The 20950-nt window shown below is 41.1% G+C and overlaps 1 protein-coding gene across 1 annotated transcript; it reads left to right on the top strand.

The window, feature by feature from the left end:
• Positions 1–852: 852 nt before the first annotated feature.
• LOC115773128 (coiled-coil domain-containing protein 162) lies at positions 853–19192 on the top strand. Its single transcript, XM_030719653.1, has 24 exons — positions 853–986; positions 1090–1422; positions 1694–1894; positions 2037–2158; positions 2262–2490; positions 2573–2775; positions 8855–9008; positions 9134–9229; positions 9728–9925; positions 10036–10241; positions 10448–10586; positions 10672–10792; positions 10895–11004; positions 11712–11861; positions 11961–12008; positions 12162–12329; positions 13682–13834; positions 13935–14069; positions 14262–14414; positions 15143–15352; positions 16363–16483; positions 16641–16703; positions 16916–17064; positions 19103–19192. Exons 1-24 carry the CDS (start codon positions 903–905, stop codon positions 19166–19168), a joined length of 3612 nt encoding a protein of 1203 aa, XP_030575513.1. The 5' UTR covers positions 853–902; the 3' UTR covers positions 19169–19192.
• Positions 19193–20950: the final 1758 nt, after the last annotated feature.

Genomic DNA, 20950 nt, shown 5'->3' with positions numbered 1-20950 from the left:
GCAGCTCTCAAAGAACACGCGGCTCATACTGGTGACTCACAATCCACATCATTTATCTCAAAAAAAGGAGAAATGATCTCTGAGATCTGGAAAAGTGTTTACAGTGCCGCCAGTGTCATTCAGGTGTGTGTGGCCCAGTTTTGGACTTAGTGTGACTGGAAAAGTTCAGTCCGTATGATAAAAATGACATTTTTGTTGGTAGGAAACCTACAGTCACTCGCCCAGATCCAGCAAGAGCAGAGGCAGCAACAAAGAGATTTCAAAGAATCAGACCTCAAGGTTTGTGTCATGAAACGTATGTATTATTTATTCAAGGAAAATTGCATTGCAGAAATGTTTTTGTCACATTACTTTGGTCATTGGAAACTTATAAAGTGAAAAGCTTTTTGCTGTCCCAGCTTTTAAGTTCTGTTGAGTACAATGAACACTAAGGAAAATATTTTCCCACTCACTCATACCATAGCACATCTCTGTTGTCTGTAAAATGCAGCCAGTCTTTGGCAGAGAGTCTGCAGGTTCTGAGCCTGGATGACAGTTTACATGATGGCTGCTCAGATCCAGTAGTAACCAGAGGAGCTTACCTGTCCCTTATCTATCTACGCCATCTGAAACTCAGAGAGCTCCAGGTACAGTAATACTATAGTTTTAGTATTACATATGGCAGGTAAGTAAGTGCATTCTGCTCTATGCACTATATCAGATATATTCTATTATATTCTATGTCTGTTGCTACAGTATGCAAGCTCTAAAATGCCGCCTTCTTTTTTTTTTTCCATCCGCAGCGTGTGACTCTTGGGATGCTGAATTACCTGCGCTCTGTGGAGAGAACTTTGACCTTTGACGTGGCAGGTCTGCAGCTGGAGGGACAGGAGCTGTGCAGCACAGCGGAGGAGACAGGGTGGATGAATGCAGCCAGAGGAGGAAAAGGAGAGGCAGAAGGCCTCGGCTCGCTCAAGTATATCCACAACACTCCTGTTGACTACAAGGTAAAAACATGTATCCTGGTGCTTCAAATGAATTTTTTAAAAAATTAGTTTTTTACAAATACAAACACTACTCAGTCATTTTCTGTCAAAATGTATTTTCCAGGTCCACTGCTCAGAGTTCATGGAGTTTGCAGAAGTGCAGAATCTTCATGATTTTTACACCTCTGAGGGGCATTTCATCCATACTCAGGACCACAGAGGGTTTTCCGTCATGTACGACGCTGCTCTGCAGGACCTCGCAGAGTTAATGAATGAGCTTCTCCTCATCAGCTCACACTTCATCCACAGAAATGCAGTTAAACAAATCGTGAAAACTGATCGCACGTCAGCCTCAACAGCAGACATCGATTCCTGGGCTGGGACAGATGTTGACCGTGTTGCTGTGCTTCTTGATTTGTGGACATGTGAGACTGAGTTCCTGGACAGCAAAGTGCAGGTAGAGGGATGAAAAAGAGAATTCAGTTTTTTTTTTCTTCTCCTATGATCAGTCATTTCCTGTTTAATAAAGTTCAAATAATGGCTTTTAGAGCTGTAGTAGCAAATTGCATTGAACTTTATAGAACTACAACTGAGATAAATTGACTTTATTGAATGAGGATAGGCTCCAGCCCCCCGTGACTCTGAAAAGAACAAGTGGAAGAAGGTGGATGAATGAATGGAGTGTTTAAACTGAACTGTATGTTCTGTGAACTTTTGTGTTTCTCTAGCTTTTGAACTGTTACTATGAAGCCTACCAGCATGCAGCAGGGACTGAGGAGAGGTTTGCATTGGCACAAGTTATCACTGACATCATGCACAGGAGGCCGCAGCTGGACCTGAACCAGGATTACTTTGTTCGGGCTTTCAGGGCAGAGATCGACTGCATGCAGAGTCACCAGCAGCTGATTCGATACATTCTGGACAATCAGGTGAACACTAAATGATGCAATGGATTATATTTGAATATTAATTCATGCTGATTCATCAGTAATGAATCAGAACTAGTTTCATTGTAATAACTGCGGTGTGGTCATGAGCCAACTTTCTAAGTCTATCTGTTCATCTGAACAGATAGAGAGACAGCGACTGTACCTTCAGCGCATCTGGAGAAATGACTGCAAAAGCTTCTTGACCAACTATGGTCGTCCACCTAACTATGTTCCCCAATATGTGGTCTCACTTGGAGGCAGCAGGCAAGTGAATGCAGCTGTGGAGGAACTTTATCCTGCAGAACGCCATTATTTTGTACTTTTAACACCCATGTTATTTCTCTCCTCATGTCCTGTTTGTTTGCAGGCCTGCACTGATGAATGTTTTCCTCCTAGAGGTTCATCCATCACTCTGTCTGGCCTCTGCAGTCTATGAAGGGTTGGTTCAGGCTCACACTGAGCTCTGTCAGTTGCACCGAGCCACGAGCATCACTGCTAAACTCCACCTTGAACAAAAACTCTTGGAGCAGGCACTGCAGAGCTGGAACAACCTGACTTCAGCAGGAGCCTCCTACAGCTCTCAAATACAAAAAGATGTACATTCTCTTCTTTCTTGGCAGTTTCTTCAGATTATTGTACACAAAAATCTAAATTCCAGTTTCTTTCCATTGCTCTCAGCTGTTCTCAGGCGTGTTTATCGAGGATCCGATTTTGGTCCAGAAGGTGGGCCTGTCACTGGTAAAATCAGCAGAGGAGAGCGATGTGATGCAAGAACAAGAGAAGCAGTTGTATGCTATGGAAACTTTGTCCAAGCTGCTGGAGCTCGTGACTGTCCGCCATCGCCTGCTGGAATCAGCCTCAGAGACGGCACATTTGGCACAGTTAATAAAACATGCACAGCACGGTAGCAGGGGTATCTACAATAGGGTCTGGACCATTTGGTTTAATATATTCAGACTCAAGCATGTTCATTTTTTGTTTTTGTGGGAAGAGCGTGCACAGTTCAATCAAAGATACTGATTTAAACTGTCCAGTTGCCTTACAAAAGTCCAGTTTACATCAGAGCTGCTGTGTCCCTTTGCTGATATGTTGACATTTCTGTATAGCCAGAAAGATCCTGTTTGAATTAAATGAGTAATATAATATAACTTTTTTTTTTCCACAGGTTGTACAGAAATGTGGCCTTAGAGCTCGGCTTTGAGGAGTTTCACCTGTATCTGAGGCCACTGCAGTTTGAGTTTACTGATCAGAAAGTCAGAGTCCAGCAGAGGCCTGTTTTTATCACAGAAATCCTGAAGGACGACAGCTCTGTGGACAGGTAAAAAACAAAATGTCCAATTTTCAATGATATAATACCCAAAAATACCCAATTTTGGGGTATTATATCCAATAGCTGGAGCTTTGCCAACTTTCTGTAACTAAAATATCAGCTATATATATTAAAACCAGGAAGTAGGTGTTTGACAGGAGCTGCAAGTTCTTAACTAATGTCAAACAGATGTTGGGACTTTTTTTGAGTGATCCTGAAATGTGTCTCCCTGCTTTTCTACAAAAGGAGGGAGACGCATTTAAACTGTGTTTGAAAGAAAATTAAAGAGCACTTTCTGCTGCAGGTTCACCCCATCCCATCTCCCTCTGGGCATCCAGGAACTGGACGAGAACCAGATCGGGACGTTTAGCTTCAGCTCAGAGGAGGCAGTGGTCCATGTAAGATTAAAATAAACACTGAGGCTTATTGGATAATTAATTTAAGAACAAAAAAAGTGGGGGAAAAAACTCATATGTTCATATGTTTTCCTAGCTTATGAACAAACAGAGTATCGAGAACCTCCAGGTGACACTGGCCTGTCAGGTTACGCAGAAGAACGCCTTGATGAGTGCAGTCAAACTGGTTTGTCTTTGTCTCTGGGCAGAAAGTGATTCAGCTTCAGCTGAGGTTTGTGTTGACTAATCAAATACAAAACAATAGATAATAAAGTACAATTTTGAGGTACTTATATTTTACTTTCTGGGGTTTTTTTTTTTTTTTTTTTTTTTTTGCTGCTTTACACCATAACTTAGAGGAAAACTCTAAATGTTGTAAAATACATGGACACACTTATGTGAGTGTGTCCAGACTTTTGACTGTGATGTGATATGATGTGTGGGTGGGGGCATGGGGCGTGTTTGTCTTTCTACTCCTGCTTTTCCTACACACGGTTCCATTTACATTTCATTTTCCTACACCTGTCTCCTCGCACATTCTTGTGCATTTCATCTGTGTTCTGGGAACCACTCTGTTTTCTCACACTATAACCCACGTGCAAATAGAGGGTGGGACACAGCAGATAAATAGCTTCGCCCTGGCTGCTTATCAGTCAAGATGGGGAAAAGATTCTCTGCTCAGAGGAGAGGATGTGGAAAATTACGAAGAGGAAGAGTTTTCAGAACATGAGGCCTTTTGCCTTCACTGGATAGGACAGTGCAAACAGTAGACAGGACGGTGATGAGAGAGTGAGAGGGAAAGACACACAGGAAATGATCTGCAGCAAACTCAAACCAAGGCCTGTCCAGTGAGGACTCCAGCTTGCAGTACATGGGCTACCTGGTAAACCAGGTGAGCAGCATCAATTCTGAGTCTGACAGTTTGAAGACAAGGACCGCTGACCATCAGTCAGCTCCAAAGCAAGCCAATCAGAAGCCAGCAAGGGGAGAAAAATGGATTGGCATGAATGGCCTTCTTGCCCAAAGAATAAGCCATCCCACGTGGGTGCCAAAATGGTGCAGCCAGGGCTTTTCTTGTGCAGGACATCAAATCTGACTTTCAACTTTTCAGAAGATGTTCCCTGATCTAGATCCAGTAGCAACAAAAATAAGAGCTCCAATGTGTGTGTGTGTCCAAGATGAATAGGAAGGCAGAGTATACATGCATCAAGTGCAAGAAATTCATATGCAAACACAACAAAACTCTGTCCACTCTGGCTGACATGAATAAGCTACTCATTCAGTGGGGCTAAAATATAGACAGGCATGAATCTGTTTAATTTCTAATTCAGTTCAAAGAAGTAAACATCAATAGTGATGAGTAATTTAACTTCCTTCCTTCAAGACAAACATATTTTCCCCCATATCTTGGTTATGACTGAGTTTTATTTTGTGTGAAAAACGAGTAACACTTCTATTGATAAATATGCTCTAAATTTCAAATATTAACACTATATGTGGTCTATATTGCTTGTAATTGGAATAAACATATGTTAAGTATTTTTTACACATTTTCTTTTTTTTTGTTGGCTGTATTGATTGAAAAAAAAAAAAAAAAAAGTGGTGGATCCACCAGAGAGGCAAACACTGGCTGAGTAACAAAAGTATGAACACCACCTAACTGAGGGTTAATCAGGTCCAGCCTGACAAAATAATACATTTATCAGTTAATAACATGTATTCATACCCCTCCATACTAAACAAATGGTTGTTAAAATGTTCAGTTTATCATCTTTATTATTCTCAGAGGGAAGACAAAGATGTAACATGTAACTCCGGCTCTGGCAGCCGCACAGCCAGCCTGGTGGAAAAATCTAAACCTTTTCCCTCCAAAGCCTCCACAAGAACTTCCACAAAAAAGAGGTAATGACTTACAAACTACACTGATAGTGATTAATATGTAACACTTTTTTTGTAGCTCTTTAATATACAGAATCTCATTTGTTCTTCCAGGGCGATGGAAGCCTTTGTGTCCATCCAGCTGGAAAAAATGGGTCTGCGTGACGAGATGCTGAATTTATTTCTGAAGAAGAAACAGGCTGTGGGGGGGTCTATAAAAACCCTGGTGAGATGCATGCAGCGGTAGATTCTCAGGTGGCTGAGCAGCATGATAAATGTGATTGGTTGCTCATAAAAGTAAAATTAATTTGTCTCACTCTGCAGGAGGAAGCTGCAAAGATTAAAAGGGAGCTCATAATCGACTTTCTCAGGAAGTATGTTCGTGCAAAGCAGCTGCGTCCTTTTGTTAAAAGACAAAACGGCCGACAAACTGTCGGAGCTTTGCTGAATTCTTTTCCGTGGCTCTAAAAGTAAATACATTACCTGCTACTGCTTCCTCAGATTCAGCACACAAATATCCCTGCACTGTGTGAGAGCTCAGATTGTCGGATATTACTACAGTCTAACTTTTCTTTTGGAAGACATCCCCTCGATTCGTCAGTCCCACTTCATGATTGGACGAGCTGCTGCTGATCCCAGTGGAGCTGATCTTGGTGCTGACCCCAGGTACAACCATTTAGAAGTGGGACAAAATATTATTCACCTTATATTTTTGTCCTTATTGTAGTACGGTAAAACATGTTTAAAGAATTTGAGCCATAAGTACACCAACAGACTGAAAAGTATTAAAATGGTGAGCAGAAGTTGTATAAGTTTGTGCGATTTGGTGCAGATGCGTTTCTTCAGTTGTAGTCAGAGAAAGTTATCAAAACAAGCTGTTTCCCAAACAGGATCTTTCAGCATCAACCGCACCAGTTGTTGTGTGCAGATGGAAAAACACTCCTCAACCTCTGGTACATCCCCCACTTCACTGAAGTGCTTCACATGTTCAAAACACTTGACATTTTGGTGAGACACTTAAACTTGTCACTGAAACTAATATTACAGAAGCACAGAGGGTGATGGAGGCTTTCAGTTTCTCAGGGCCATGAATTAATTTTAGAACGGAGTCGTTCTTTTTTTTTTTTTTGTTCTTGTTTCCATGTCAGTGGGGGGGAGTGCAGCATATTAGCAGTCTCATTATCTGGACTTAATTTTACTCTCTTCTGGTCTGATTTCATCAGGCATGTGTTGAGGCTCTCCATCACACTCTGCAGATAGTGTCATCTCTTCATGACATTATTCATTATCTGATCAGCTACTGCAAACTGGGAAACAAAGAAGACTCCTTCAGATGGAGGAGAGGACAGGATGCAGCAGGCTCACATCTGGCAGCTGACTGGGGAGGTGCTGAAGGCATTGGTAGGTTTATTCAACACTGAAGCCTTCCTAATAGGAGAGTAGTAATAGACATGTTTAGGGATCGATCATTCATTCAGTGGTTGGAAAGCTTGAGGCTAAATTTGACTGCTGTCCTATTTGCTTAAACTTCAGTAGACTTACTAGTGGGTATTGTCACAGCTCTAGTTTGTCATGTGCTTTGAAGCATGTCTTGTACTGCATAGAATAAAAAGTGACATGACAATTAAATACTTCCTTTTTATGTAAAAGTGTAGTCAGTTCTATTAGATTTAGGTGAGGCAAGTCAATGGTATCAATTACTTCATCCCCTGCCTGCATACTCTCACCATACGAGGCCACGTATTGTGGTGCACCAGAAGGAACCCAGGACCCACTGCACCAGTGTAGGGTCTGATAGTGGGTCCAAGGACTGCCTAATGGCAGTCAAGGTGCTGTTGCATAGAGGTCTATGCATTCCTCCATGGTTATGCCTCCTTAGACCATCACTGATCCACCTCCAAAGCAGTCATGCTGAACGATGTTACAGGCAGCATAATGTTCTCCATGGCTTCTCCAGACCTTTCCATGTCTGTGACATGTGCTCAGGCTGAACCTGCTCTCATCTGTGAAAAGCACAGGGTGCGAGTGGTGGACCTGCCAACTCTGGTATTATATGGCAAATGCCAGTCAGGCTCCACGGTGCTGGTTAGTGAGCACAAGGCCCATTGAAGGACATCGGGCCCTCATGAAGTTTTTTCTGATTGTTTGGTCAGAGATATTTACATCACCAGCCTACTGAAAGCCATTTTGTGGGGTTCTGGCTCATCCTGTTCCTCCTTGCACAAAGGAGCAGCTACCAGTCCAAACCAAATGCAAAACTAGTGAAAAAATATTCAGAAAACATAAGGAGGGAAAAAATGTTGCCTCCACCTGTAAAACCATTGCTGTTTTGGAGGTTGTGCCATTGTTCCCCTCTAGTGCACCTGTTAATGTCATTAAACCAAAGCAGCTGAAACTGATTAACAACCCCCTCTGATACTTAACTGACCAGATCAATATCACAGAAGTTTGACTGACTTGATGCTATACTCTGATTAAAAAGTGTTCCTTTAATTTTTTGAGCTCATAGTGTTTGTGTTTGCATATTTATGTATGTATATATGTATATTGTGTTAACAACCCACTCTCATTATGAATATATTAATATAAAAATACCTAAATATATTTTATTTAGCTTTTTATTTATTATAACCTTTGTATTCAGATCATTATCTCTGAATCACAGGTGTAACCAGTGACGGGGTAGTCATTCAGTGTAGTAAAAGAAAACCTGTATTTGAACAGCCACTCACTCATTTGTCTCCTCATCCTCTGGGTGCTGCGCAGGAACAGAGCTGCAGGAGCTCCAGCAGCAGATCGACTCTCTGTCTGATCCCAGCAGCCTGCAGTCAGTCAGCCGCCTGCTGCAACTGCGCAGGCAGGTCCTCCTGCTGCAGTTTGATACTGCAGTCAGAATCTTTGTCAGGTCAGGGTGAAACCATCATATCCCTCAGCTGTCTGTCACCATAGCAAATATATTTAAAGACTGTTTTACTTTTTTCTTTATTTTTTTCTTTTATGGTTTCAGTTCTTATGATGCTTATGTCTCTTGTGGCTTTGCTGCACTTATTTCCTTTTCAAGCATTAATGGCTTTTTGTTTTAAAAACAACTTCTTAATAAAAGACACTTTCAGAACACACAAACAATCATGCTTTAAAAAAATACTGGAAAATACTTTACTGTAGACCCAATTTAGTGGCTAGTTCATATTGTTCCATTTTCCACTATTGGGTGGTGTGAGGTATTTGACCAGTTGAAATATTTCATTAAATCTAAAACTTTTGGGGTGTTTATTTCCAATTCCTGTCCCCACATTTCCCTCCATCTCTCTTCTTTCACAATCTAATAAAGGAATAATACAAATATCTTTATAAACAAAGCATGATTATCTTGTTTAGGGAGGCATTCCTCTCCTCTGGTGATGTTACTTCCTACCAGAGTGTGAGTGACAACATGACGAATGCTCTCCCTCTGCTGAGTAGCTGCATCCGGACTGGCGTCTTCAGTCTCATGCTGCCTGTTCCTCGACCTTTGGAGAATCAAAGCTGCCAGGTGGTGATATCAACTAATCACTGTAGAAAAAAAATCCTAACATATGTTTTAGAAGTTTAAAAACACATGAAAGAATGAGAGGAAACGTGCGCTCTCATTTGTTTCTGTGGTTTTGTCTGCTGCAGGCACAGATGATGTATCCATGGAGGAGTTTTATAGCTTGTCACGGACTGCTCCCTCTGCACATCTGGGATGTCCCACCTATTGAATACTGCGTGCAGGTTCACCTCCTCATATGATGTTTTCACCCCTTAATGGCAGTGATGTTTGGTCCAAAAGGCCAAACATAACTGCCAATATAAAATGAAAAATAAAAAAATCATGCTGCCCAGAGGGTGTGTGTGTGTGTGTGTGTGTGTGTGTGTGTGTGTGTGTGTGTGTGTGTGTGTTGTTTGAAATGACAAAAAGTAAACTTTGCATGAATGATACCTCAGTATTGTTACCATTTAGAAGATGTGCTCAGGTCGCTTTGACAAGAAAATCAACATTTCTCATATTTTTATTTTTACAGCTGCAAAAATGGGTGGTGGCTCTTTCTTTCTTGTATTGTTCTTAAGTCTATTTGAGAATGATATGTATTAAGTTTATATTTAAAGAAGGCCTTACTTTAAGCAACATGCAACAAACACAGTTGAGTTCAGTTTTTGTTTTTTGTTTTTTGTAAATTCATCATTAATGTTTCTCTATGATAGTACAAAAAGATTTTTGGCTATTTGCAGCTCTGTTTGAGCGGCCTGAGCAATCGCAGTAGACTGCAGGCCAATGCTGCAATCCTCGGGGTCTCTCAGCTCACGGAGGACGTCCTGAGCAGTAGCAGAGAGGCAGAGCCTGTTCGTCTCCATGGCAACAAAGATGACCTTCAGCATGGCTGCACACCTAATGAAGTAAGGACTGTTTTTAAGTGCCATAACAGCGACGCTCGCCAGTTAGGCAGAGAAAGAACAATGCTTTTACATTAGTAAATAAAAACTAGGTAAATCATTAAGACTGCTAATTAGATCACGTTAACCATTGTTTTTCATTGTAGGGAAATAAAAGCTGCACGGAAGATGAAGAACGAAAGACTGATTTCTCAGTTCTTCAGGAGCCGATCAGAATCCAGTCTGTGCTGAAAGGTTTCCTCCTGCTGACGAAGCAGCTGGGGGTCTTCAGGGAGAGCTGGGCTCGAAGACGTTTGGGCATCGATGTCTTCGATACACCTGCCCTCTATCAACAGTTTGTAAAACTTTACAGGTAACCGAAGAATACCAAACATCAGACACTCAAACCATTTTATTTATTTATGACAGAAGGCAGTTGTTTGGTTTTGCGATGGAAAATGTAAACATTAAAGACTCAGGATATTCTTAGCAACAGTTCTGGAGCAATTTTTGGATAATGTATAGTACATTTAGATATTTGTTTCAACAGTTAAGTAATCTAATTCACTCTGTTTTTAGAGGTGAAATCTTTTACCCCAGTATGAGAGCTCTGGCTAAACAAATGGGTAAAGAGCACCACTATGAGGTTTTAATCTCTGGTAGCCAGTCTCTTCTGCCCCCTCCTGGAGCTGCCGAGGTTGATGTGAAAGCCTGGCAGGTACAAGCTCAACTGAAACTGCACAATTAAGTCCTCGTGTCTTAACAACAAGACCTTACAGCACTGAAAAATCTACTTTTCTCAGCTCCACTTGCTGATGGAGAGCACAGAGTGCGATATGATTAGAGCGCTCCAGAAGAAGATCAGCAGAGAGCTCACACTAGTGCTTTCAGAGAGAACTCAACCAGATAATCAGCTCCCCACAGGTGCACAAAATACACTGAATCTACTTTTCAATGGTCATTTTAAATATTTTACTGGAATCTATATGACTGCAGTAATATAACAGTGTTCCTGCATGTAAACAGAGCTATGGAAAAGAAGTCAGATGAAGTACAGTTTGTCCCCTGAGCGGCCACAGATGGTGGAAACATTCATTCAGCAGCTGATGCAGGGAGCTGAGCAGGCGGATGGAGAGGTAGGGAGAGTACCTAATGATGCTTTGTTTGTCTGCTAAAATCTAATAATGTGCTGCTACTGTTCAGAGTGTTCTGGGGGGGATCTCAAACTCAAAATTGTTTAGATCTATGAACTTTCATTTTTCTTATTTACTACCAGTGGAAATAAGCGAAGTGATAATAATCTTCACTTTCCTGCCTGCAAGAAGAGGAGAAAGGAGTAGGAATATGCTTCGTTTAATATGCAAACATGTGGGACAGGGAACACGAGGTGTTGCTTGGTATCAGCTTCAGGTAGAGATTCCATTTGACAGGTGTTTGAGAAATGATGGCTTATTTTAGAAAGCAAGAGAAAAGGTAACGGTCCCATTTCCACCTGGATTTTTCAGAGATTCTGTAAAAGAAGGGTGTTAAACATTTTTTCCCACAGAGCATATGTAGAGTAATTGACATACAAACCAGACAATTTTGGTAGTCATCAACAACCTTCTGGCATAATTCTGGCTGGATATTTGACCACTCCAGTTGAGAGAACTGGTAGAATTCATGTTTTTTCTGGCACGGCCCCAACCACAAATTGAAAATTCAGAGCTTTGAGAAGATGAGGATGCAGCATCCTTGCCATTAAATCTTCAACTCCCCAAGGATGGGGGGAAAGAAAGCACCACTGCATGTTGCTAAAGTTCAGGTGCTCATTAATAACATTCCTGGCTGTTTCCTCTTTCAGCTCAAGGTGTCTCGGGACCATCTGCAGCAGTGTCTCGCTCACCTCGGCTCCTCGCTGATGGAGCGAGAGCGCCACAGCTTTCTGCTTTACTCACAGTTTTATGAACAGATCCTGCAGCAGCACACTCAGCTTCTGTACCAGAAAGAACAGGTACATCTGTGAATCATCTTTTCATCTAATTAGACACATTATTGGCAGTTTATATAGAGCTTGTTTTTAGTCTGTCATCTTTCACCATTTTAACTGCAGGATTTGAAGAGTCTGAAGGACACTCAGATGAGTAACGCTCACAAAGAGGTATGCACAGTGGATTCCTGTCTTTAGCCTCTTTGATTTTGTGGCTCAGTAGCAAAAGAAAAAGAAGTTTTGAGCTGCTTTAGGAATGCCAGTCATGTTTTTGGTTAAGACACTTCTAGAAAAAGACTGTTTTTGTGCTTTATTAATCCACAGGTGGCAAATTTATGCCGTGGGATGATGTTGGAGATCTCAGGCCTGCAGGCCCAAGTCGCTCATCTGGAAGAAGAGAAAAGGACTTTAGAGGACCAATTCAGTCTCAAATTCAAAGAACGCTACAACCCTCTGGTCCAACACCTTTTCTCTACCTGCATCCAGCTAAAGGTAAAATATCTGATCATGTTCATCTATAATGCTTCTCATTCAAGTAATGACAATCGGGGTACAGCCAGAAAAGTTTTGAATTCTTAGTTTTTACTTTTTTACTTTGTGTGTGACTTCATCTCACTGAAATTGTCACTGAAGCAGATAACTTAGTGTTACAGGGAAGTCAGTTACAAGTGGATACAAGAACTAAAAACAAAAATTGTAGTTACACCTTGCTAGGACTGGGTTAGACCTCCTTAATATCTGCCTAAGCCTTTGTGACATATATTTAAGAAGGTGCCAGAAACATTTGAGAGATTTTGGTCCACATTGATAAATGGTACTGGTACTGAGTACTCAAAGCGCTTGACACTACACTAACATCACAGTCACATCCATGATAGCAATCGCTTTTTCCACCATATCATGGACTTGGTCACGTTCAAGAAAACAGTTTGAGATGATCTGAAATTTGTGACGTGGTGTGTTATCCATCAGAAGACGGGTGCACTGTGGTCATAAAGGAATGGCCATGGTTGGCAGCAGTACTCAAGTAGGCTGTGGCATTTAAATGATGTTCAATTGATACTAAAGGGCTAAGGAAAAAAATTAGGACATTCAGTTGCTCCCTTATTCATAAGGGGTCACCACAGGAGATAGGTCTGCATAGTTAATTTGGCAGATATTTATGCTGGCTCTGCTTCCTGATGTAATCCCGAGGAGCTTTGTGCTTCCTCCCAGAATTGGACCAGAGACTTTTTGTTAGTTAGGCAAATGTGTAAACCACGACACTCTGGAGCCATAAGTGGTTTAAGGTGTGCCAAGTAAATGTACTCCACACCATTTCACCATCACCACCAGCCAGCTGAACCATTACTACTGATACAAGGCAGGATGGAGCCATGCTTTAATGTTCATGCAAAATTCTGACCCTACCATCCAAATGTTGCAGTAGAAATCAATTCTCATGAGAGCCAGTCTTCTGGTGACCAATTTCAGTGAGCCTGTGTAAACTGTAGCCTCGGTTTCCTGCTCGTAGCCAACAGGAGTCAGTGTTCTTGCAGCACATCTGCTTCATGTTGTGCATTCAGCATCCCATATCATGCAGTGATTATTTAAGTTACTGTTGCCTTCCTATCAGTTCAACGCAGTCTGGTCATTCTCCTCTTACCTCTGCCATCAACAAGGCATTTTCACCCAGAGAACTGGATATTTTCTCTTTTTAGACAATTTTCCGTCAATTTTCATTTGCTCTTCCTTTGCTTATTATTTAGATCTTTATTCCTGAAAAGCATAAACAAATATTATTATATTACAGTTTTTGATTTATTAAAGACTTTGTTTGTTGTTGCAACACGTTTGGCTGTCAGGCCAGACTTGATGAGTATCCCCGACAGATGGAGCGGGACATGAGTGTGATGGTGAATAGAGTACGGGGGGAGGGAGTGGACAAGATCATCAAGCTTAAGAAGACCTATGGCTGCACCAAAGACAATGATGGACTCAACCTCACACAGTTAAAGGTACACAAAGTTTTTTAATTTTTATGTATGAGCAGTTAAAAAGAAAAAAACTATTCAACAGGACGTGTGAAAATACCACTTTCATACCTGTTATTTTAAGAAAGAAGAAGTCCATGAGTTGAACCTGGAGAACAGCCGGCTGACTGCTCTGCTCTGTAAACTGAGGGCTCTGAGACGCTGGAGGCAGGTGGTTGACCAGGAGAAACTTCACAGACAGCTGCTCCAAACCAAGCAGGTCAGCAGCAGGATGAAGCAATATTCAGCAGTTAGCTTGACCTCCTACAGGAAGGAAACACAAGCTTATCGAGTGAAAGGGAACAGCAGGACCTTGGTGCCACATGCTGGTCATAAAATGTTCTTAAACTGGCTACACAGCAGGGACTATGACATCTTACTTTTCTTACTGATTTTTCTTTTTTTCCCTCAGAGGGAGGTTACCACTCGTATTGAGGCTCTCAGAGTGAAAATGTTATCTGAGGAGAAGGTGGTTTTCCTGCAGGAGGAGCTGGACTTTGCACAGCAGGCACTGACCCGTTGTCAGGCTGAGTGCAGCAGCACCAAGAAGCTGCTCAGCAGGAAGGTACGTGCACGTTTATCCACACCTGGCAACACGAACATCATCTGAAAATGCAAATACTTGGAAATTCAATAAAACTCTTAAATGTAAAGTATACATTTCTTAAGCTTGGTGGGGGTGCTGTTACATTACATCAGAAGCAGTACAGGTATATTTTAAGATGCCAAGATCTTTGCCTCCTTGCAGATCATGCTACAATATATTGCAGCCTTCCCAGCGCTCTCTTCTGGTGTTTTTAGAAGACCAGATGGAATTTTTCATCCTAAGACAAAAGAAATTATTTGGAATACATTTAAAGATTATTTGATTGGAGCCATTACTTCCTAAAGTTACTGAAATGACATCTTGCAATTATTTTATAGAGATGCTTTTATTTATTTATTTTTTTAATTGAAATGATAGAAAACCTTAAATTACTTCCAGAGACAGTCAGAAATGCTCTCATGAAGAAATTATAAGGTCCATAAAGCTGCAGACTGAGTGGAAAAGCGCCATTTATTTATTTTTTTTGTCCAAATCCATTATTTGGACTACTCTCTCATCCTGTGATCATGCACAGATTTCAGATTTGCAAGGACAGTACTGCACATGTTGACCAACTCTGAAGTTTTGTTGCCATAGACTTCCTGATTCATGTAAAGCGCTGCATTTAAATTTTTTATAATGGCAAACGCTTTCTGGAAAAGAAGCCTGGATGTATTCACTGAATGTTTGCTGATCCTTGCTCACAGATGGAGGAGCTCCAGGTGGCCAGGCATCGGTCTGCACAGGAGTCCCGCAGCAGACAGGAGCTGGACAGTTATCGAGTGCAGACCTTGGAACAAATGAGAGCCGACGTGGAGGACAGAGACAGACAGCTCAGGGTCCTCGGTGAGCAGCTGGACAGAGGCAGCAGGATAAACAGACTAGAAAGACAGCGCAGCGCCAAAGAGATCCGGCAGGTCTGCATGTTATCTTCATTAATGTGCATCTGTCTTAGGCGCATACCCTCCAAAATATCTACTTTTCATGAGCTCAAAAAATCTGCCCAGAGGATTTTAAATGTTTTTTCTGGAAAAAAAAAAAATCCAAAGTATTGCTAGGACATGATAAAAAAAAAATGAAGAAAATGTCATCACCTGTATTTAAATAACAACCAAAAGGTATTTTAAGTCTAAATTAAAACAATAAACTGTATACCTGTGTGCAGTTCAGATGAAGGCAGATGGACTTTTTTTTTTTTTTTTTTTTTATTCGTAAAGATGTTTCTCCTCTCATCCAAGAGGCACCCAGGTGTTTAACCCACCATGGAGGTGGTCCTGTGAGTCACTGACTCACCCTGTAAGCCATAAATGGTCCCATGAGCCAAGGTGTGAATCAAAGCGTGGTTCTTGATTGCTTGGCAGGCTCGTCAGAGAACTGAATTTCTGAGAAATTCTTGTGCAGAAGCAATTTAGAAACAACCTCAGACAAAATCGTTCACTAGGCCACTCCAAAACCTTCATTTTCCAAATTTTTTAGGACTACCTCCAATGGGACAACCCATCAGGGCTAAATACCTGAGGAAAAGCCTCTTGGATGAAACATCTTCATGATGTCTCACCTTTGCAGCAGAAAACTTCTGGCACGGTCCATTTCAAACAGATGTCCTCCTGGTCTTGTGTGCTCTGGCTCAATTGCAATCTGTTTACATGTTTTGTTGCTCTGATTTGTTGTAGGTCCGTCCAGTTGGGTCCACAGCAATTATCGTCTTTGATATTTTTAGATGTACATCAGAAATACACTTTATTGTTCCTAACTAATTAGCTCTTTAATTTTAAATTTCATGATTTCTTTAAAGGATCATTAGTGGAATGATGCCAGTATCACTAAATATAAATCCACCTGATGTTTGTTAAGAGTTTGTTTTTCTGGATTAACAGCAGGAATAAAAAATAAAACTAAAACTTTTAATCACACTCTGTGGGTCCAGGTGAGGGGCCAGCTACAGCAGGAACGCAGCTTTAAACAAGAGGCCTTTCAGCAGTTGGATAAACTGCACAACCAGGTGAACGGTATGGAGGTAGCTCCCTCCAGAAGGGCGTCAACAACAGGTAAAGGACTTCTAGACATCAGCACAGCCAGACATTATTATAGAATCTCTCCTGACAAAAGGGTGACGGATCATAAGATAAGATCCTATAAGATTTTCTCTGCTTCAGATATTCTTGACATTTTACTTCTTCTTTCTCTGTATCGGTTTTATCACAGGTCAAAGCAGGACTTATTCCACGCTGTCAGTTAGCAGACTGAGTACTAGAAGTCCCTCAGCAGGTACTGTGCCCATCATAAGACCAGACTTACCTTCATCTCAGAGCAGTGAAGCAATAATATAAAGCTGCTCATGCGGTTCAGGAGTAAAATTGAAGCCATCTAATTGTCCAGATACTTGTAACTTTTTGTGATGACATTTTAAATTTCTTTTATAGATATTATTTTTCACACTGCAGTCAATCTCACACTCTGTTCTATTTCTGTCTACACAGGTCTACACTGGAACAGTCAGCATTCAGCCCTGCAGCTTGGCAGCCTCACAAACTACACTGCCTATCAGGACTTTGCAACAGAGCCAAGACAGCAGAGAGCAGAAATAGCCAGAGGGCATTCAAACCCCAAAACAAATAGATCTAAAGCAGTGAGTGAACTGGAGTAAACTCTGCTGAAGAGGGCAAGTGCCAAGTTCAGTATAGTCTTACCATAAGGATCACCAAGAGTACTGTGAAAAAGTATTGGTCTTATTTTTTGTATATTTGTCACACTTATATGTTTCAGATCATCAAACAAATTTTAATAGTATCCAGCCATCCATCCTTATCCTTTTCAGGGTCGCAGGGAGGCTGGAACCTCTTCCAGCTGTCCCAAGTAAATACAAAATGCAGTTTTTAATTTATAAAAGGGGGGAAATTGCAATCTAAACCTACTTGGCCCTGTGCGAAAAAGTAACTCCCCCCCCGTAGTGAAAAATTTGTATTTGTCATTTAACCTCTTTGTACTATTGGTGTTCAGTTGTAACTTTTTTGTACTTTTTTGTAAAGATGGAAAACAACTAATCGTAAGCTGCATTCGAAGTCATGAGACATTTTGTTTCTTTGTATCAGACAGGTGCCTACATGACTGAAGGGAAAAAACTCCCTACAGATAAAGAAGAAAAAAACATTTTCTGTTCTATATCAATGCTGATGTGAAGACTGTTCATACTGTATTGATCCCTTTGCAAAGGTTTCTTTCACTAAACCTCAGAAAATCAGTTTGGTTTCAATGCTCAATTAATTTTTCTACAACACCCAGTGAGCCTAATAACCATTTGTACCACCCCTGGCAGTAAGAACTACCTTCAAGTGTTTGGGATAGCTGGCAATGAGTCTTTCACATCTCTGTAGCTCACTCTTCTTTGCTGAAATATTTTAATTCAGTCACACTGGAGGGTTTTCCAGCATGAACAGCCTGTTTTAAGGTTATGCCAAAGCATCTCAACTGGATTTAAATCCAGACTTTGACTAAGCCGCTCCAAAGCCTTCATTTCTCTTTCAGAGGTGGACTTGCCGGTGTGCTTCGGCTCACTGTCCTGCTACATAAACCAAGTGTACTTGAGCTTCAGCGCACAAAATGATGATTGAATATTCTCCTTCAGGACTTTCTGATAGACAGCAGAATTCATGTTTCCATCAATTACCATTCATTACAGCAAGTCATCCAGGTCCTGAAGCAGCAAAGCAGCCCCAGACCTGCACACTACCACCACTACGTTTGACTGTTGGTATGATGTTCTTTTTATGAAATGCTGCTAGTTTTACACCAGATGTAACAGGACTCAGACCTTCCAAAAATGTCAACTTTTGTCTCGTCAATCTACAGAATATTTAACCAGAAATCTCAGTGATCATCAAAATGTTTTTTTTGGCAAATGTGAGATGAGCCTTTGTGTTCTTTTTGGTCAATGTGGCTTTTTCCTTGGAACTCTAGCCTGCTTCACTTTGTCAGACAGGTTCTATTTAAGTGTTTATGGGTTCAACAGGTGGCTAGTGAAACTGAACTCAGCTTTCCAAAAAATGTGGTTAATTACAGCAAATTCATGACGTAACAAGGGGCACAATTACTTTTTCACATAGGGCCAGGCTAGGTTTGGATAGCTTTTTTCACTTAATAAATGAAATCATAATTTAAAAAGTGTATTTTGTATTTACTCAGGTTATCTTTGTCTAATATTAAAATTTATTTTATCTGAAACATGCAAATGTGACAAAAATACTAAAAATAAGAAATCAGGAAGGGGGCAAATACTTTTACTCAGCACTGCACATTTTGGAGCTTTTCATCAGGAATCAAAGCATATTTACCCAGTTGTTTTATAATTTCTCATAAATTGTTGAATACCTATGAAATGCTCTACAAATCCCTTCTGCTAATGAAGATCATTTCTATATAATAAGTTGTTAGGCGGCTAGTAAATACTGAACCTAAAATCAGACAGTACAGTACTTATTTTACGGTCAAGACTGTGAAAATGCTTTAAAAGCTTCTGTCACCTATCTTGATGCGTCTTTCAGAAATTCCAAGCAGCAGGCACTGCCTCTTCACATTAAAGTCTCTCTCTTTGGTCAGACACATGTAGCAGAGTGCCCATTATTATCTCCCAGATCTTAAGCTTGAATCCGCCTTTGTTTCTCTTTCAGGATCTGTGTCGCCTGCATCTCCTGACTGCTGAGGCGTTGTTTCCAAAAAAGTGCAGCGGTAAATGACACCCTTGGTATTTAACAGTGCAGCTTGTTTAGCAGATTAGCTCACTCCCAGCTGCTGTTTTGACTGTGGTGTTTAATAGCTGTGTGAACTGAATTCCATCCATCTTCTTGTACAAGCTCTTGATAGCACAGCCATCACTCGTATTCTTTATAATTTCTCCATCTATCCATCCATCCATCCATCCATCCACCCACTTCTGGTGGTGGGGTTAGGTTAATTGGTCGGTGTAAATGGTTGTCTGTCTCTCTGCGTTAGCCGTGCGACAGACTGGCGACCTGTAACTCACTTCTCGCCCTATGATAGCTGGGATAGGCTCCAGCAATTGGCATTTATTTTGATCTGAGGCACAACTCTTAGTCTGAAAGTAAACTGTCATTTTTAGGTTTGTGTCAGTCTTTTTCAAGTTTTATTATGCTCAGCTAGCAGTTACTGTTTGCTGGCAAGTTCACATCTTTCATGCAAACTACAGGTGACCGGGGTCCATCTACTAGTAACCAAAGCACAAGGAAATGTAGGACTCTCTTTGCAACCAATTTCACATGGAAACAACCAGCAACCACTCACCAACCTTTTTAGGGAATACACATTTTTTCGGTGGCAATTGGTGATTGTAGCACATTCATACTACGTTTGTTCCAGGTCCTCGTTTCTGAGTTCTTCCCTTCCCTCTTACTGGTTCATGATGTTCCTGCCTTTTCTGTCATTGGTCTCCAGGGCTGATTGAGCTTTTGCAGAAACATGACCACTAACCACATGTTGTTAACTTGTGCACTATTGTGGATGTGTGACAATCATGGTGATGTAGAATCAAGTAACTAAGGCCCCTGTCAAACAAGCCCACAGACCAATCAGTGACCCCCTGGCCTCCTTGTGATTGCTTTTGCTGGTTACATTATGACTGCAGTTGAATGGAAGTGATGGATTGTCTACAGGCACTGACCAGTAAAAGTTGCACCCTGCTGAGGCACAGCTTTTACTTTGAAAGCAAACCTTCTCCATTTGTGGTTTGCATCATGCTTTATCAAGTTGTACTACTGCTTGGCTAGTAGTTACTATAGCAAATATCTGAAGACAAATATGGGAAAAATTACAGGCAACTGTGGCAATCTGCTAGCAACAGGAGGTTTTTGTTGCCGCACCTTCTTTACAACTGATTTCACCCAGCGAGAGCCAAAAACCTCCAGGAACCACTGCCAGCCAGTCAGTCTAGCAACCAGTGGTTTTATCACATCCAATGTGGCTGACAATTCTCAAGCAATACGTGTCAAGAGAAACCTCAATACAAGTTGGCTCAAGCTGCCCTTCAGGGCCTTTGGGTGTTTTGGGTCGTGTGTGTTTAGAGAGTGTCCTGTTAGTCTTTGCTTTATGCTTGTGAGGTTAGGATTCTTATGTTCCTTGTTAGCTTGTTTGTGCTCGTTACACTTGATTTTTATTTGTTTCACTGAGTTGCATTGCCAGAGGTAGCCTGCAGGGGATAGCTGCCACTTTCTTTTGATATCCACCTTTCTCTCCTGTTTTTCCTTGGTTTGTTAAGGAGTTGAAGTGTAGGATTGTAATTTTTCTTTAATTAAGTTAGCCAATGAGGTTTTGTTTTAAGTTAGGGCAGTTTGGTTTGTTTTGCTAATCTTGGCTCTCCCTGAAATAAATTTATGCTTCCTTTCTAACATCCTGACAATAAAATGCTTTATTGTCAGGAAGTTAGAAAGGAAGCACACTGACCCTGACAGGCTTGTTTTTCCATCGTATATTATGTTACTCCTTTTATCCATAACAGGAGGCTA

The sequence above is a fragment of the Archocentrus centrarchus genome, chromosome 22, assembly GCF_007364275.1.
Source record: "Archocentrus centrarchus isolate MPI-CPG fArcCen1 chromosome 22, fArcCen1, whole genome shotgun sequence".
NCBI lineage: Eukaryota > Metazoa > Chordata > Actinopteri > Cichliformes > Cichlidae > Archocentrus > Archocentrus centrarchus.
Note: the sequence above shows the minus strand (reverse complement) of the source record. Positions and strands in the feature narration are given on the sequence as shown.

Coding starts and splice junctions, on each gene's coding strand:
- LOC115773128 (XM_030719653.1), top strand. CDS start 903: ATGAATGCAGCCAGAGGAGGAAAAGGAGAGGCAGAAGGCCTCGGCTCG. Junction 9,926..10,035: donor TTAAGTGCCATAACAGCGAC/GCTCGCCAGTTA, acceptor TTTTCATTGTAG/GGAAATAAAAGCTGCACGGA. Junction 12,330..13,681: donor CTACCTGCATCCAGCTAAAG/GTAAAATATCTG, acceptor TTTGGCTGTCAG/GCCAGACTTGATGAGTATCC.